Source organism: Dermacentor albipictus, chromosome 3 (genome assembly GCF_038994185.2).
Source record: "Dermacentor albipictus isolate Rhodes 1998 colony chromosome 3, USDA_Dalb.pri_finalv2, whole genome shotgun sequence".
NCBI classification, from domain to species: domain Eukaryota; kingdom Metazoa; phylum Arthropoda; class Arachnida; order Ixodida; family Ixodidae; genus Dermacentor; species Dermacentor albipictus.
Genome location: NC_091823.1, coordinates 26,006,865 through 26,025,397, shown reverse-complemented (window position 1 = coordinate 26,025,397; position 18,533 = coordinate 26,006,865). Strand labels below are relative to the sequence as shown.

At 44.4% G+C, this 18,533-nt stretch overlaps 1 protein-coding gene across 1 annotated transcript in view; it reads right to left on the bottom strand.

The window, feature by feature from the left end:
* LOC139057303 (cell adhesion molecule Dscam1-like) overlaps window positions 1–18,533 on the bottom strand; it is a 177,520-nt gene that overhangs the window by 55,309 nt on the left and 103,678 nt on the right. Inside the window, exons 4-5 of the mRNA XM_070535253.1 lie at window positions 17,800–17,973; window positions 621–758 (exon numbers count right to left, since the gene is read on the bottom strand). Of these exons, the coding sequence (XP_070391354.1) occupies window positions 621–758; window positions 17,800–17,973 (312 nt within the window). The remainder of the gene's footprint in view (window positions 1–620; window positions 759–17,799; window positions 17,974–18,533) is intronic.

Sequence of the window (18,533 nt, the reverse complement as noted above, 5' to 3'; positions counted from 1 at the left end):
ACTAACCTCATCATTTTGGTTGCAGTGGTTGCTGAAAAAAACGATTTCTCCTTTTCCATCTGTTTAGATAGGAGCCCCCGAGCTAAAGCTTCCTCTTAAGGCAAGGTCAAGGAATTCTAAAGAATATTACACGAGGTTCCGCGTAGCCTGAGATACGTGAAAAGTCGAGTAAGTCAAGCCCGAATTCACGCTGGATAGAACGGATAAGGTCCTGGTGTGCTCGAAGATCTACAGCCGGAGTCAAAAGTTTATAGACTACACTGAAACACAGGTAAATATTTCCCCGCATGCAGGTTCGTGTTCGGTTATCCAAGTTTATGCGGATATAGGCGAACAGCATAGCATCGAATTGTGTTACTGGCTCTAGGGTCACAACCGTTTCCCTGGATCCAGCGGTTCGTAAAACCCTGACGCCGACTGTGTACAGCTGCGCAAGTTAAAACACGAGAACCACGGTATAAACAAAGACAAAAGCCGAGAATGGGCTGGGTTGCGCAACGCTATACCCACCAGCACTGGGTACGTAGCGTTTCGTACAGCACTGCAAACAGTGGGTAGCGCAGCGGCTAGCCATAGCTGCGGCATGCATGTGGCGTCTGTAAGCGTCGAGAGCTGCTCACCCGTGGCGTGGTAGTGCGCGTAGTTCACGCTCGTCCTGTTGCGACGAGTGAGCACGTCCTCCGTGTGGCAGCGGAAGCGCGCCGCCTGAGTCAGGCTGCGCACGTACAGGTCGCCCGATGACGTCATCACGTACTGGTCTGCGAGAGGTCGCGAGGACAGACAGTCGCGCACGTGACCGGTCAGTGATGAGTGAATGGAAGCAAAACATCTCGTGTATGCGCACTTTGCGCGTTTCTCGAAACATTTGCAATTATTTCAATATTAATTAAGCTTGGTTCAGCGGCTGATTGATTGTTGTGGTGATACGTTTGTCACACATACTTGCACTGTTTCGTTTTCTTTTTGCATCAGGGTGGCCGCAAGCTAGGTAGAAAGTTTGAAGACCAGTTTTGACACCTCAACGAAAGCAGTATGGGGCTCGCGAAATGAAATCTTTTTTTTTTCAATTGAATCAAGTTATTTATTCCTCACATTCACCAAGTGTTACAAATAAAGGAGCCACAGTAATTCGGCGAGTGGCGAAAGAAGAAGATATTTGGATGCTGTGCTTCAACTTATTTCCGTGTACTTTCACAAGTTATTATTTTTCAAGCTACAGATGTCCCGTAACAGCGCGTCGAGAGGACACAAGATCACACCAATCTATCATTTCTAATTTTTTTATTTTCGTGTATTTAGTTTTTTGTTATGTAGAAGTAACTTTGTTACGGCCGTCTACCATCTTACCGATGGAAACTCTTTCCCACTATGAGGTGGTGAATAGATAAGGATTGAGACCACAACGGCATCCTTGTGGAATTAAGCCCATTAGGAAATAAAAAAGGGACGTACGTGGATGGTGCTACCATCGTTGGTTTATAAGCTTCACTCAGTTTCGAAACAGCCGGAAATGTGTCCATCATTCCAGTGGTAGTCATTAGGTTCGTATTATTAAATGACATAGTTTCAACAATTGTCCGTCATTTAAACTTTCAGGGAAATAGCTCACATAATTAGCCATTCAAATGTGAGATCAATGTACCTGCAGTACAAGAACGGCAAAAAGGAAAAGACAATTATCTCGTCATATCTGTGAGTCATCAATTTTCAGGAAACATGACATAAGCGTTTTCGTTATATGACACATTATCTGTCGTAGTAGATTGCATATTCCATTAAGAACAGCATAAAAGCGTGAAACGAAGCCAATATGATATAGAGCAGTTCTCGGCTCGTAATGTGCACATGAGGAACTTAATAACACGAGATCCGGTGACAAGAAAGCAGTACCAGAAGAGACCCAGGGAAGATAAGATGGGTTGCACTCTTGTTTTGGTGTGAGGAGAATGCTTCCTCGTGTTAGGTCATGGCTGTGTGCAGCACAACGAATGACCGCTGCATCCTGCGCTGCGATAGGTTCGACCGAATTGAAATATCTAGCTTTATCTCGATCGCGGCCAATTGATGAAAGCCCGAGACGTCGGTATCTTTTATCCGGTATCTGACGCCTCCCGTTCTAAGTGCAGCATCATTAGCTTATCATGGCTGCTGCGGCTGCGCCAATTATCAAAGCCAGGAGCCAAGTGGACTTGCCTTTCCACATCACCGCACTGATCAGGAGCAGCATCACGGAGTGATTGAATGCTTTCTGCGTACCGCCTTTGGTGCAACCTGACCGGCTAAGCAAGTGAAAGTGTATCTGACGTAAGCTAAGGCACATCTGACAGCTGTGTAATTTTCACGTCGTGTCGATCCAACGGCACTGTGGGGCACCTCAGAGGCTCCCTTTTGCGCCCCCGCCCCGCCCCCACCCCGCCCCCTGCCCCCTACCTAAAAGTTCTTGCCCAGATATGTCGAGGCTGAGCTTGTGCGAAGAGCCGCCTGTAGCTGCGCACTAGGGCTTCGACATGCGAATAGTGGTGCAACTAATTCGGCCGCAGGTTACATTCGTTAACCTGAGGCCGAATTCGCAAATATTTTCGTTCGTAATTACTGTTTGCTAATGGGTCGGCCGCCTTCGCTAACATAGTTACATTAATATTGGCTATTAGGTGCCCATAAGAGCCGATCTAGCATAACAACGTTTTTTTTGTGTGTGTGTGTATGAATACAGTCCTTGGTGACAAAGACGCTTTTCCAAGAACACCAAGAACACCACGAACAGCTGTTGGTTGTAGAAGGCGGTTAACAAGACCCTCTTATTGTCGTGGGCGTCTAATTTTGAGCAGATCTAGATGTTATTCTCGACCTGATAACACACGTGTGTCCGTGAGCCATGAAGCGTATGACCGGTGAAATAACTTCTTTAGTGGAACTACACGCGTGTGTGCTTTGGTGCATCTTCTTCACAGATCGCAATATGTTTGTGCGTGGATTGCGCGAAGGTCATTAAATGCTACCGAATTTGTTTTTACCATCTCACGCTTTGTACGGCTCGCTTACCATGTCCTAGGTTTTGGCGTGACTCATGCCACGCCGAAAGAAAAGGCACAACCTGAACACGTATCCCTATTATATTAGATCTCACTAAAGAAAATTTCAGATAAGTTTTCTTCCGAAATGTATGCAACTTATCATAACAAAGCGAGTCTTGATTAAGCGCTCACCCGGTGTAAATTAGCTCTTTTATTTTTCATGGCTTATTCTGAGCATATAGATAAGCTAGGAGACGACGAAGGAGTTGAGAGATAACACTGGATCATACCAGTTTTTCCAGTTGGCTGGGCTTCATATAGGAGGTCTATATTGATTTGAATGCGAACGAGTTCAGCCTTCTATGCTTATACTTGTTTCGGTCTCTGTGCTACAGCACCTTCCCACAGACGCTGGTGTATACCCTAAGATCGCTTTAGGTTCACCGTGCTACTACGCCAGAGCGGTAACGTTGTACCAAATTACAAATGCACGAAAAAAAAATGAATAATGTAAATAAAATAAATAAAAGAAACCCAATCAGCAACGGCTCACCGATTTACTGGATTCGCGTTTTCCAAGCAAATTTTTTTTCCGGCGGTTTTCAGACCTTTTTGCTTTTCCAAGCCTTCGGGTTCCCACTGTAGTGTCATGTGCTTCCCCCTGTCTGCTACAAAATAGATAAAACTTCAAAGGGGTAAAATAAATTCCCTAACTATTGCTGATGACGGAAATGAATATCTCGAGCACATTCTCGTTATTACGCGTTCTTGAAGAGACATTCGGTTAGTTATAGCGCTTGTTTGCTTGCCGCATTCGATTAAATTTCCGTTTGCACAGCGAGACTGATTGCTTCCTTCTGCTGGCACTCTCGAACATCTATTGCGTTTTAAAATTTGCCGAAACTGAAAAGATTTATTTGTGCGCCAACCCCAAGTGGACTCGCTGCTTCTTGAAGTAGCCTTTCAGTTCAGACTGTAGAACGATCGATAAAGGAGCTGAAGGACGACAATGCAAGTCTTATTTCAAGCGGAAACCACACAGAGTGTATTTCTGCCGCATTTCCCACACACTATCAGGGCATCTAATTCGTGCCTCATGATGTTGTTTTTCTTGTTGTGTAGTGAAATGACGCATTTCAATCGAGAAATTGGCCATGAATAGAGCACACGAAAGATTATTTTATTGTTACCACTTCTTTCTTTCTTTTTTTTCCTGGAACCATTCAGTGTTCGTCGTTGTCGTCGTAGTCGTCGTTATTGTTGTAGTTGTCGTACATTTACCATCATTTGTCATAGTTCTGGCGGGAAAACTTTTTTATTGAAACTACATTGAATGGCTCTACGACTGACAATTATCACGCAGAAACGAATACTGCAGGCGCTCGCCTGACAAGGCAGCTAGCGTACTACTTTACATTAAAGAAGTGACGCATCACGTGGCACTACACATACAAGCATACAAATGCATATTCTCAAACACAGGTTAGCAAGCAAGCACAATGATATAGTCGCATAATTTTGTTGCGTTATATCGCTACCTAAAACTATGTCTTTTTTTGTCTTAAATGTAGTCATGGTCGTCGTCGTCGTCGTCGTCGTCGTCTGATCTCATTCTGCCACTTTTGAAAAAGCGCAGGGCTGTCATGACATACATCTACCTTTTCCCATCAGAGAGAGAGAGAGAGAGAAGGGAAGACGGAAAGGCAGGGAGGTTAACCAGACTGAGTCCAGTTTGCTACCCTACACTTGGGGAGGGGAATGGGGAGTGAAAGAGGAAGAGAGAGAACTTAAGTGTAGGATGTCTATAGTCGGACACTCAAGTCCGTTGCCTTCATGTAGCGAAAAAGCGCTCGAACTGCTTTCTGGGCCAATGATCAGGAAAACTGAGACACTACAGGGGCGCCTGCATGCAGGAAGTAATTGATCCCAAGCATAGCATTTTCGAGCCAATGCAACTCGCTTGCCGCTTTCTATACGTGCAGCGGCTCAGAACCAAAAGGGAGCACAATGCATCGCTGGCGTCGCCGTACACATTTCACGCTCTTCTAACAAAAATTCAAATCGCACTAATGTTTCTGGTTCCCTTACTCAGGAATGGGACGGTCGGAGTCTTTTGAAAGACATGCGGTGTTACGGTAGTCTTCTTTGAATCACTGTGGCATACGTTTATTAATATCAAAGCATTGCTCTTTTTTAATAAAAGGTGCACAGGATAAAAATCGCACAATAGAACGAAAGCTGGAGTGCGGACCTCGTTCTATAGGAAGCAAGCATTGTTTATTCCGGATATAAAGAAGCGAATTGATAAGGCAAAGATGACTGAATTTTACTTTTGTGCGTTTAGCACGGTTTTTTAAATATTTCTTTTATATGTAGAACTTAATGAGGAGGCATGCTTCCTTAGGGCCGGCAATTCCGGAATTCCGAATGCACTAGCCAGGCATGTATAACGAATAAAAAAAATTAGCAGTTCCGCCCGAAAGGCGAATCACCGAATACGATAGCAACGAAGTAAGGATAGCAGTTTTATCGGCCGTATAAGCTTGTAAACGTTCGCTTACTAACTAAATTAACAATGATAAAATATGTAAGCGTGACTCAATGAGGACGTAGAAAGAAACAGCCACACAGAGACAGCACTGTCTTTCTCTGTCTGCTTCTTTCTGTGTGTTTGTTCAGTCGCGCTTACACATTCTATCATGGATTCAAGCCAACTAGCCCGCCAACGTGTTTCAACTAGATTAACCAGCATGGCGTCATGCGTGCTGAGGTAAACATGAACACATCTCGCTCGGTGACAGCGGAAACAGTCTGTGAAAATGCTGGTGTTGGGAATAGATAGAGCCGCCGCGAGCCAATTGACCTCCGTGCATCTGCCGCTTCAACGCATACGAAACGTCGAAAGCACAGCGCTTACGAAGCTACCGGCACTACGTGCACTCTGCAGACATCGCAGATCGCTTCGAAGATGACGCCCGCGCGCTCGCGCACTTTAGCCACGTCGCAGATCGCTTTCGAGACACACGAGCGCCGGCAACGCGTCCGCCAAAGGTGTCCACTACGGCGTCCGTGATTCGCGTGGCCAACGTCCTAGTAGACGCCGTGGTTGTCTCCACATTGTAAGGAGCTGCGGGCGAGGAGGACATCGAGGCACCATAGCAGTCGCCGGAGAAGAACGCCCCTCCCTCGCCTGACCCTCCTGCCTCGCGCGCCACAGGAGAGGGCACGCATCCGGGCCGCGTTCCTCGATCGCGCACCTTGTTCGCCGGCTCACCCTCACACGCTTTCACTTATACGGAACCTCACGGCGACACCAACGGCGACGGCAGAAATAGACCTGGAGTGTCCACCCATAATTGAATAAATCTACTGCAACTCTCACACACACAAAAACTCGATTCACAAGAGCGTATATATATATATATATATATATATATATATATATATATATATATATATATATATATATATATATATATATATATATATATATATATATATATATATATATATATATATATATATATATATATATATATATATATATATATATATATATATATATATATATATATATATATATATATATATATATATATATATATATATATCTTGAGGGGGAGATACGCGTTCCAGCTAGTTTGCAAGGAAGTTGTAGACAGAACAAAAAAATTTGCGTGAGGATACAGAGTACAATGCAGAATTAAGAAGATAGCTAACAAATGAAAATCTTATGATACTCAGCCTAATATAACTCCCTGGTGAGCCAAGGCATGATCGCCAGGCATCTGCTAATAGGCGCAAAGGAAACGTATTTCCGAGAAATCAAATTACGTACACACAGTATACGTTATGGAAGTGTAATAACACAAACACAGGCTTACAGATATTCAAAAGATATGATTTTTGAAAGACATGTTCTTCTATTAATCTACGTAACAAAAGGCAACATAGCATTGCTCCTTCATGGCGCTTCTAGTCACGGAGTTGCAAACGCCGTCGTCTCCATTATGAGGCGACCGCTAACCGACGCATAGAAAATGTACACATAGGAGACACACAGGAAGTAATTACAAAACCTGTACTGTCATGATTATATAATTACTTCCTGTGTGTCTCCTACGTGCAAATTTCCTATGTGTCCGTTAGTACGCGGTGTACTTTCATGAATTTATAATTGCTTCCTGCGTCTCATATGTGTGAATTTTCCTCTGTGCCTGTTAGCAGTAACCTGACGATCATGACGCCGGTGTTTGCAATTTTTCTATTATAATTAGTAGCGCAATATAGGCGCAATCTTCTATTTCCTTTATTTGTAGATTTATAAGAGGTTGTGGCTATAGAAAGCGCATATTAACGCGAAAATGTCATCTGCCGGGCTCCAACCAAAATCTGTTCCCTGTATACAATCAACCACAAATTTCTAGGGAACATTAGATCTGAGAAAAAAGCTTAATGTCTGCGCAGGCTTACAACGAAGCCTAGTATTCGCATTTACACCCTCTACTAGCATATGTGAAGAACATTGTGATGTTCGTTTTTACTGACTACTGTTACAGGTTGCTCGGAAATTCAGCGTTTTCTCAGATCCCGTAGTCCGTAAACTTTTATGGTTTACTGTACGTACGTGATGCAGTTATTAACACACAAATCCGAGAGATAGCGATACTGTGCCGCTTTGTCCCTACCTAACGTTTAGGGAAGTAGGCATGTAAAGGTTATAAAGGTTATATTTACTAAAGGAATTGTGTTCTTGAGATATATTTATTGCAATGGGCATATTTAGGCATAATTTGGTCCATGACTGAGTAGTTCTACAGAAAAAAGAAGAAGGTCGGCAGCATGGACACCTATAAAGGTAGTAAGGATGGTAGTGTTTGAAAGTGTATTGCGCCCAACACAGTCGGGGTCTACGGGCAACGGCTTTCCTGGCGCATTCCTGGCGCTTTTTTTTAACAGTTGACCCACGGCTACCGACACCACTCAGTGGCGTTGCGGCGACTGAGAGCATTCTTCTGGGTCTGCTCACCTTCTAACGCGTGTAAAGGCGAGCGAGCGCAATGCTACCTTTGGCTCTAACGACGTATTTTCGCCACGTACGCACTCATCGTCACGTGGTGTATGACGCCCGGTAGCCTCCTGCTGGGCTCTCTTTACGCTGCGCAGCAGCACAGGCCTCGCGTGCTTGCTATGGCTTCCCCACCCTTCGAGTGACGCTGTACATAGTAAAATCACTGTGCACGTTCATGTATTTGTATATGCGAATGTGCAACAAAGGTGTGACTACTTTATAGAATACATATTTCACTTTCACCTTACTCTCGTTCCTCTAAAAAAAAGGAATCGACCAATTAACTACGTTGAAGATATGTACGCCCATGATTGTGTCATTCGACCTCCGGAATGTCTTTTGTGTTTTTGGTGTTACGCTCCTGGAAATTCGTTTCCTCTGTATCCTGTTAGTACACGCATGACGAGGGTGCCTTGGCTCAAGAGGAAGTTGTACTGTACTATCGATCATCGCATCTTTTTAATTATTATTCTGTATTCTACTGCGCATCCCCCCACTTTCAATGTAGTTCTGCTTATAACTTCTCCTTTACAAACTGTTTGCGCAATGTTGTAGGAATACTCTTTCCGAAGTGCATAAGAGAGCTGTCAAGCGTCTGCAATCCATCCTTGATGAAGATCGGTTTCTGGCTGCAACGTGGAAACAAACTCGTGTTACATACGAGGTGTCCGACGTAACTTGTGTTGAAGTGTTAAAATATGGGAGTGCCATGTTGCTGGGCATACAAGATAATTTGGTAATATTTATTCTTTTTATGTGGCGTAATTGCATGTTTAGGTATTATTAGTTATTTAACTTCTGAAATATTATACTCGGAGAAAAATTGTAGATCAGAAATTGTAGGCCATCATGAAAAATCACCGATCCGTCTTTCTGTTGGTCTATACGTACTACATAAAATATTTTTCCAACCATTAAAGAAATCCTCGAAAGCCCACGAAATGTGCCGCGTGACTAGGTGGGCGGCATTTCTGAAACTCAAGGAGATGAAACACAAATGAAACACAAGGGCGTGAACCCAGACCGGAAGCCATCGCTCCGTATTTGTGTTACCTTTGGTGCCAGTTTCCCACTAGAGAGAAAAGAAAATATTGAGTTAGAACTGTAGAAAGGAATACATTTCTAGGAAAGAAATGAGGCTATTGTCGTGTTGTTATCACTGCTGTAAAAGAAACTTACGAAAAACCGATATAATACAGGTACTCACACAGCGTCTATAAAATTTATGAAGGGGTAATGTACGGCGTAGGGTCACGTATTTGTAGTTTAATGAGAACTTATATTGCCCCCTGAACCAGAAGCTGGAACACAATATGTCAACTGGTTGCTTGCGTCATGGACAGACGCAACCAGTAATAGGTCTCGTCTCACAATGGCATGATGGTTGCACTTTCGCCGCGAAATTAATTTCATTCCTGGAATGACGTCAACCAATAGAGAGGTCAGCAACACTAACTCAGCATTCTCTTCTGATTTATTCAATATTTTTTTATCGACACCTAAAGTTTGCACTATATCGGCCGCTTGACACAACATTTCAGCGCGAAGTCATTGATGTAAGCCTGAGGGCTAGAAACCCAGCAGGCGATGCCTATACTGATCTCTCATCAGTAACCGCTACAAAAAAAAAAAAATGACGCCCCTGTATAGTGCACCGCTCTCTCCCCAACGGCATATCTCTTCTTTCACTCTCGCCTCCAATTCATTCGCCGCGATGGAGGATCCAAAAACTGGTGTTCCTCCCCACCCATCAGCTCGCATCCTCTGTTCGTGGTAGATCTCTCCTGCGATTGCAATGGTATAGGGTATTCGAGATCTCTTTCCTGACAGGCAGTGACACCTAGATCACTGCATGCGCTCGCAGAACGTTGTCCCTGTTTCCTAGTTTTCTCATTTGTTTACTGTTTTGCCTCGGAAGTGTTACGGTGACTACATTTTCTGAAGCTGAATAAGGGCCGAAGGTATGGAGTAGGGAAAGCTGAGAGCACCGGCGGTCTCGCTTCGTGGAAGAACGAAACACTTGGGCATACAGAAGAATCCATGCGTGTTTTTCGTGGCGAGCGTAGTATCGCTCCTATCTCCTTTGTGCTCCAGGAAAACACCATTTGCCGCTGTTGTGCGTCGCGCGGATTTCAAGTGTATAAGGAATTGCGAGTACTATTTCCGCTTCCTTGCGGAAATAGCTCGCGGTGCCTCCAGTAGCGTGTTATTCAAAAGACTCCTCTACATCTCGTTTTCTCATTTTTTATTCGCCGTTATGTGGCCGCTCCCGCTTTTTTCTCGCTGTCGGAGGCACCAACTTCTAGCACATAGACAACGCTGCCGTCTCTCGTGTTCTTCACAAATGCTCCAGTTACGTTACCACCATCTCTTTTATACTCCTAGCATGCTTCTTCCCTTCTCCGGAACGAGACCCCGAGAAAGTGGACGTTCCTTTTTTTTTTACTTGTTGCTTCTTGCTTTCTTTACCCAGTGCCTTTCCTTCGGCGTTCGGCTTACAAGTCTCCGAGGTACTCCTGTCGCATTCGTCCCACCTATCCCGATGTCGTGAATGAAAACAGGGAAAGTAAACGCACGCAGAACATGAGACTTTTCCAACGCCTCGTTTAGGCTTTATTTCGCTCTCTTCGTAGAACTACCTTTGAGTTTGTTTCTGTGCTACATGCGGCAGTTGTTAGACATCTCTCATTTGTCTTTTCATTCACTCGGCTCAACGCGTATGGAGCAGATTGATGCTGATAATTGAAAGAATAATAAAACAGTGCGCATTTTTGTTTATGCTTGCATCAAATGAAAACAAAAATATCCTTTTCTTTTTTTCAACAGCTTGACGGGCGATGCTGCGGATAACAGCTGTAACTTGTGGATGCGACTTGACTCCGATCACTGAATGGGAAATAGACGAGCTGATCTAGTCTTCACCCCAAACGCAGATAAGAAGGTCATTGAATTTCATTATATATAAGATGAATTATAAGAAACGCTCAGGAACTGCAGGAAAAAGCACCTCGCAGCAAGCGATAAAAAGAATTATAGGTATGACGGGAAGAGACATAAGTAAACACAGCAGCGCAACATCAGACGTGCTTACGCCATATGCCATTTGAAGTTAGCAGAAAAAAGTCACGCGAAAGAGTGGTTGTCAAGAGCAAAGAGCTGTAAATGAACGCAGTAGCGAATTAAACGGGCCTGCTAGAGTAGAGAAACTGCGCATGCATGAGGGTTTCCTATTACGCAGAACAGGGCAATTGAAGATATTTTTGACCTTCTGGTTATTAGGACCAGTCAAGTAGCTTTCTTTAACAACGTTTTTTCCTAATGCCTTGGCACATTGTACCACTTGTTTTCATGAATAAATGTATTATTATTATTATTATTATTATTATTATTATTATTATTATTATTATTATTATTATTATTATTATTATTATTGATTGCATTGGTATTAGTATTGCTATTATTAATTGTTGACTACAATGAAGATGCTGATGATAACCACGACGAGCATAATGAATACAACGCTGATTACAAGGTTTTCTTAATGCTATCGCTCACGCCCCTTCCCCTCCGAAGGTCTTCCATGCTACCAGCACCTACATAACCACGAGGTTCCCCGTAATTTCCATAAATTACGACTTGGTTTAACCACCGTGTCCGACCCATACCTACGCCACGCTCGACACATAATCGCGGAGCACAGGAGTAGTGTACAGAAGGCGAGTCATTTGCATGACAACTAGCACTCTCGGCTTTCTGAGCCTGAGAGCGCGGTTGTCTTGCATACGTGTGCGTCTCGAATTAATTACCTTCGTCCCGGAAAGGGGATCCGCGCTGAATTGGCCACGACGCTGTAGCGCTAGCAGCCCGAGTGCCCCTTGGAGCGTCGGTTAACGGAGATTACAACAACGCTGCATTATCGCAGTGATGCAACGACGCGCCGCAAAATGGGGAGCTTGAAATAGGGGACGCGAAGCTCAGTGAACGCTAAGCCGTTTAGCACGGTCTGGTGTGAGGAAGTTCTAACATATACCGTATGGCGTACCACTCGGAGATCGAACGTCTGGCTTCGTGTTTGCTATCTGCAACGATACCGCGGCTGCTAAAGTGAGCATTTAACAATTCAATCCGCGCTGATTTTTTCTGCTAGTAATCTCACGACGTAGACGAGACTAAATGGCATTAAGTTTTGTGTCATCGGGTTTCGTACCAGATCAATACACATTTTAATGGTACTGATTTTAATGCTACAGCGCCGACTAGCGCAACTGCGCTCGCTCGCTTATCACACCGCCGTCAAAAGGATGGCATTGGAAGTGTCACGGATTCTTCTCACATTTATGCGAGAGACAGGGCTGGTGGACACATGGTGTCACACTTGTCCCAGAAAGAGAGGCTCAGGTGGAGCAATTGTCGTCCAGATCATCCAGGCTAAGCCCGCCTGTGGCAACATCATCGCCGCCCCCACCACATATTACAAAGCGACTAAATGTCTTTATTTCAACATCAATTAGAGAAAGAAAGAAAACTTCATAATCAATAGTTCATACGGCCTCAAGACAGAGTCAGCAGCACAGCCACGTCCATAGGAATGGCACCTAATTACGCTGCACGTTGTTGCAGGTGTGGTTCTAATGCAGTGGACTGGCTCAATGTCTGCTCACTTCCCGTCTAGCACGCTCGTTGACGGTGTCGTCAAGCGCTAAGCGACGACGGAATGCGCACTCCCTTTGCATAGAAACCTTGTCGAGCGCACGGATACATATATGAAAGCAGCCATGAAAGACAAATGTAGAATGAAGCCGCGGCTACTGACACTGTCAAATATATGAAAGAAAACTTTGCTTCGGAACATCCGTACGTGCAAGTTTCGCTGGCTATGAAACTTTGACGCCGCATCAGCGTTCACTGCTTCCCCTCGGCTTCGCCTCAACTGATAAAACATGGCGACCCCTCGCACCAAGTCAAGAGTTCGTCTTAAAGATCATGGGACTGCATTCTGATAGAGGCGAAATGCGCAAAGGGGCGCACACTTCAGTTTTAGAGCCCGGTACTAAATTACATGTTGGGGATGTCAAGTTCTGGCGCTCCTAACTACGGTGTCAGTCATAGCCCAACTGTACCTCATAGATGTCAAGTCTAATCAGTAGCAGGCTAGAGGGCGTTAGCTCAGGCCAACTTCTCTGACTTCTTTCAAATAAATTATCTCTCTCTCAGTCCACATCACCACAATAATCAGCGCCAATGTACGTTTCCGTATATTTCCCAGCTTGATAAGATCACACGTTCAAGGCACGTCAGAATCCTACGCCGCGCGCAAGGTGCATAACAGTTGAACACTCGAGCCCCTTTCGGATCAAATCGATTAAGGTCGTTGTGGACTTGTGGTCTCAATACACCAACGCATTTTGTTCGGAGCCGTCGCTGCACATACACTCGTACCACGAGGCCAAGGTGCATGGGGGTGGTGGTGGTATCCAAGCGGTAGCAGACACCGTTCTGTAAGTATGTGAATGCGGCCTCACAGTACGAAGTGAACTTCGGCTTCATAGAAACGATGTATGAAAATTACGGGCGCGCTTTGCATGTTGTAAAGCGCCACCAACCTATTTTTACATGCACTGCAGCACGTAGGCCTCTCCCAGTCATCGCCATTTACCCCTGGCCTGCAATGGCGGATTCCAAGTTGTGCCTGCTAATTTCCTAATTTCATCACCCCACCTAATTTTCCGTCGTCCTCGACAGCTCCACCTTTCCAATAGCACCCACTCTTCCGGTTACCTACCCTCCAAGTTACGGGGCCGGCCCAGCTCCATATTTTCCTTTTATTGTCAACTAGAATATAGGCTACCTCCGTTTACTCTCTGATCCACACAACTCTGGATGGAACCACACTACTCTTAACCATAGCCAGCCGGTCTGAGAACTGCCTAACCCCCCTGTCTTTCCGTCTATTCCTGCTTCCTTCTTTCCTTAACATAACGCTTAACATTTTTCGTTCCATCGCTTTTTGCGTGGTCCTTAACTTGTTGTCAAACGTCTTTGTTACCCTCCAAGTTTCTGCCCCATATTCCAGCGCCGTAGAATGCAGTGATTGCACACTTTTTTTTTCTATGACCACGGTAAGCTCCAAGTCAAGATTTTGGTAATGTCTGCCGTGTAGTTGTCTAGATAGACACAAAGATGTCCGGCGAGAAAACGAAGACGCGCATCAGACCCTGGAGAAGCGCCAAATAACGTTTCGCTTTAAAATAATTCTAACGTTCCGGTTCAGTTCTGATTCACGCAAATATAGCTTGCTTTCATTTTTTTGGTTAGGTTACCATTCCATACGCTATTTGGCACGCTTCATTTCTCTTCTACCTCTACTATAGCAGCTGCGCCAAAGAAAGCTTTGAAGGCATAACATCTCAGTTAACACTGTTAACACGCTGTTAACTTTTACCATTCTTGACTCTTGTGCCAGAAAACACCGCATACTGTCATCAACGTTTCGTCCTGTATTCAAAAATACAGAAGTGGGTTTTGAAACTTACGTAATATATTTTTAGGCCTTTCTTACACGGACCGGTGTTTTTTCTTGTTTGCGAAAGTTTCATAAGGAAGCAAGAATGCCCTTTTCCTAACGCGACTGCGTTGCGTGAAATGAGCGGCTTTCTCTGAACGTTGCCTTCTTCACAAAAGAAAATCGCGGGACGTCTTAGTGAACTTAACCATCCTTAGCAATCACTTTCCTATCCTCCTCATGTATACGCTGCAGAAACTTAGTCAATAGTCAAGAAAAGCAACCAGACTAATCGGTCTCGCCTAGAAAATTGAACGTTTATAAACTGAGGAACAAACAAAGAAATGTCTGCGGACTTGTTTCGCCGCTGAATGAGGTGGTCAACGAGCGAACAAAAAAAAAAGAAAAGAGTGAGACAGGAAGTGCTGACGAATACAACGGACAATTCAGTTAAGGTCGATGTGACATTCATGGGAGCGAACGGGAGTGGTCCCTCCACATAACGAGTTTTGCCGATAAAAAATGCACACGCGAGGTTACGACACGCCTGGCGGCGATGCGAAAGAGGCGAACATAAAGACCTAAGAAAGGCCGGGCGGTTAGAAGAACAATGCCAGAGTGAAGTGGACATTCTGCGGTCTTCTTCTACTTCTCATTTTCCCCCGCACGCTGTTCACGGGCACTTCCATTTATAAATATAAAGGTGCGTCCGCCTTCGTCACACAATATTTCTTTGTATCCTCCCGAGATTACAAAACCCATTGGTTGATGAGAAAAGGCTTCTTTTGACATACCGATTTTTTATTTTTTTGGCCTGCCACAGATCTGTTAATCTCAGTGCCGTCGATTGAATGAACTCAGCTCAGTCTTTTGAAATCCTCACGTGGTTTATATATATATATATATCTTTGGCTTTTCTTTACTTTACCTGTTGCTGTCAGAACCTGCTTGTCCTAGATGTTTGGAGGCTTCATAAGATAAAAATAAATAGCTATTGCGTACAGTTTGACCATTACTTGTTTCTTGAACACTTTTCGTGGTTGCTACAATCATATCCACGTAGCCCATGGTAGTGCCGTTATTTGCAGGGGTTCCGCGGTTGTAGGACCTTCCGAACTCTGGAGTACGGCCATAATTCATTAAAAAAAATTGAGAGATCTTTGCTCTGCTCAGTGCCCTCTACGCAGAAATTAGCGGTTCAGGGAGTAGTGACATTGAGCGAAGGTGAGCGGGTTCTCAGCCGCCACGACCATGAGCCTTGTAGGCATGGCGTTGGTTACACAAAAACTATATTGCATCAAACTCTTTAAAGAATGAGCTTTTTAGTATAACGTGGAATTCACAGTTGTAGTAAACCATGTTTAGCGTAAAAGGCATCTCCTCTGCTGGTAAACGGATAGAGATTAGGCTTGCAAACATTCCTTTGAGCCGGCTAGAACCTTGGACAATCTCCAGTAATTGTGTGACGCGGAAGCGAAATATTCTGAGTAGTGTGAAACAGACAGATACCTAGAGCGTCTTTTCCACCCACACTAACAATAATTAAAGCACTATCAGTGTGCTTAGAATTATATTCAGCAGTATATAGGTTAGGCTGTAATGCATTGTGTAGATAACAAAATTCATGCTTCTAGCATGTATGCGTGCATATCTGTCCGGTCATGCATTTTTATACAAAACAGCGCATATAAAAACCAGCACAGATACACACATCACCAACGCTTACTTGCAAGTGAAGGGTTTATTCATGCCTTTTATATATATATATATATATATATATATATATATATATATATATATATATATATATATATATATATATATATATATATATAGATAGATAGATACACACACAATCCCAAACATACACGTCATAAGAGTTGCTCCAGCCGTCCGCTTCAGTTAAAGTTAAGAAGATATCTGCAGCAGAAACATCACTTATTTGCCATGCAAACTTATAGCAGTTCGGCTGACATAGTTTCCCTTTAGCCTTAAATGTATCGGAAGCCTGCGGCAACTGCTTTCTGGGGTATGTTCGTGCTTGTTTCTATATGTGTGGATGCATCAACAAACCTCCGAGTTCCGAGTGAGCGCCGGTAGTGTGTGTCGCTCGATATAGCCATCATGCTTTTTACTTGGGCTGTTTTATATCAAAAAGAACTGCCAACCTATCCAAATTTATTTGCTGCTGATGTTGTATTTCAATACTCGTGAACCACACTGGTCGCGAATGACAAAAAATATTTTACTATATTTTTCGCTATGTGATAGCAACACCAGAAACAGCTCTGAATGGCTGCCGGTACAATAATTAGGCATCTCAGTGCTCGTAGTGTTACCGGTAATGGTGCGCATCCACGTGTGAAATGGAAGAACTCGTGCCGTCTCCCGTGACAGCAGCCCCTTCTTACTCTTATTATGCTTCTCCGCTTAACAATACTGTACGACAGCTAAGCTGACTTAAGAAGACCGGTCATTTTGCAACGCACATTAGACCTTTCCCCCACGCGCACTCTTCAAAGAATGTCTCGATTTGAAGCGAACTGATTTAGGCCTATATTACCTACACACAAATGGATTGCATCTAAAACTGACTTCGGTTAGCTACCTATCGCATAATGGCAATTACCAGTCTATGCAGGTTGTGAAGCTGGGGAAGATTTTCGGCAGATTTGTGGCCATGTCTGTAAAATCTGCAGTCTCCAGGAAAAATTGGCAGAGTTGGCAGGTATGTTTGTGAGTTACGAATAGTTTTAGTACTTTCACTTTTGGGGGCTAGAAGGCGCTGCAAGTGTGATTGTATCCACTGTCAAAGTACGCACCGAAATGTGACCATCAATTTATTGTTTTCCATTTCCTTCAGATGAGAGAGTGCACCAAGAGTTTTGCTTCAAATAATCCTTGCTCCCCATTGCTATCGTTTTTATTTACTCATTCCTGAATAGACTTCGGGTCCTTGGCTTTTAGCAACTTAAATCTAACGAGTGAACCCGCTGTGGCTGTTTGAAGAGATAGCTTCTAACCTCAACATTTCCTTGCTCCATTCTTCTCTCATTTTCCTTTCTTCCCACCCCTGCTGATAGATTTTCACATTGAAGCCCACGCTAGACGTTTACGGTAGGATTGACAGTCCTTTAGTATTACTTTTTTTTGTTTACTCAGTCGTTGTTCCGTCTCGCAAGTGAACTGCGTGCATGGCAAGCCCCTCTCACCGGTTGACGATCGCGGCGTGATGAGTGCGGGGCTGTTGTGCTCCTCTTCCCAGGCGGTGACAATCACGTGGTGGCTCACGTGGCTGGGCACTGGACAACGCAGAAGCAAGGCACTGCCCCGTGGCACCGAGCCCGGAGCCGACCACATGCGCAGCTCCCAGTCCTGGGCTACCACTGCACAACAAAAACAAGAGCACAGGCGCAAACGTCACAGCGTGTTCCAACTGAATCTCTTTGCTGAACATCTGTGCTGAAGTTGCAGCACGGCGATGCTGAGAAAGCGTTTGGAAAGAGGCAACGATAAGGTCGCAGCGCTACCACTGGTTGTAAAGAATTGAAAGTTGGAAATGTGATCGTAAGACGACATAAAGATTCACAAAATTTGCATAGGTCAATGCAATATCCGAGCGAAGACTACCCTGTACATGTCGGTCACAGCTGCGCCTGCAGTCTGTCGCCATGATTGATGGGGCGTGCAGGGGGCTTCGGACCTTGCGCCATGTCACGATTTTGCATTTGATATCTCGGCGGACAGAAAAGAAAAACCGCCTTGCCCGTTAGTTTTGTTTTAAGGAAAGAGAAAGAGTGCGCGAGACAGAAAAAGGGAGGCAACGGGGAGGCTAATCAAAAGGAAAATTCTGTTTGCTGCCCTACTCTTGGGAGAGAGGGGAGGAGGAGGTAAATAGATAGAAAAGTAGAATGAGAGAGAATGAAAGAGAGCATAGCAGGTCACT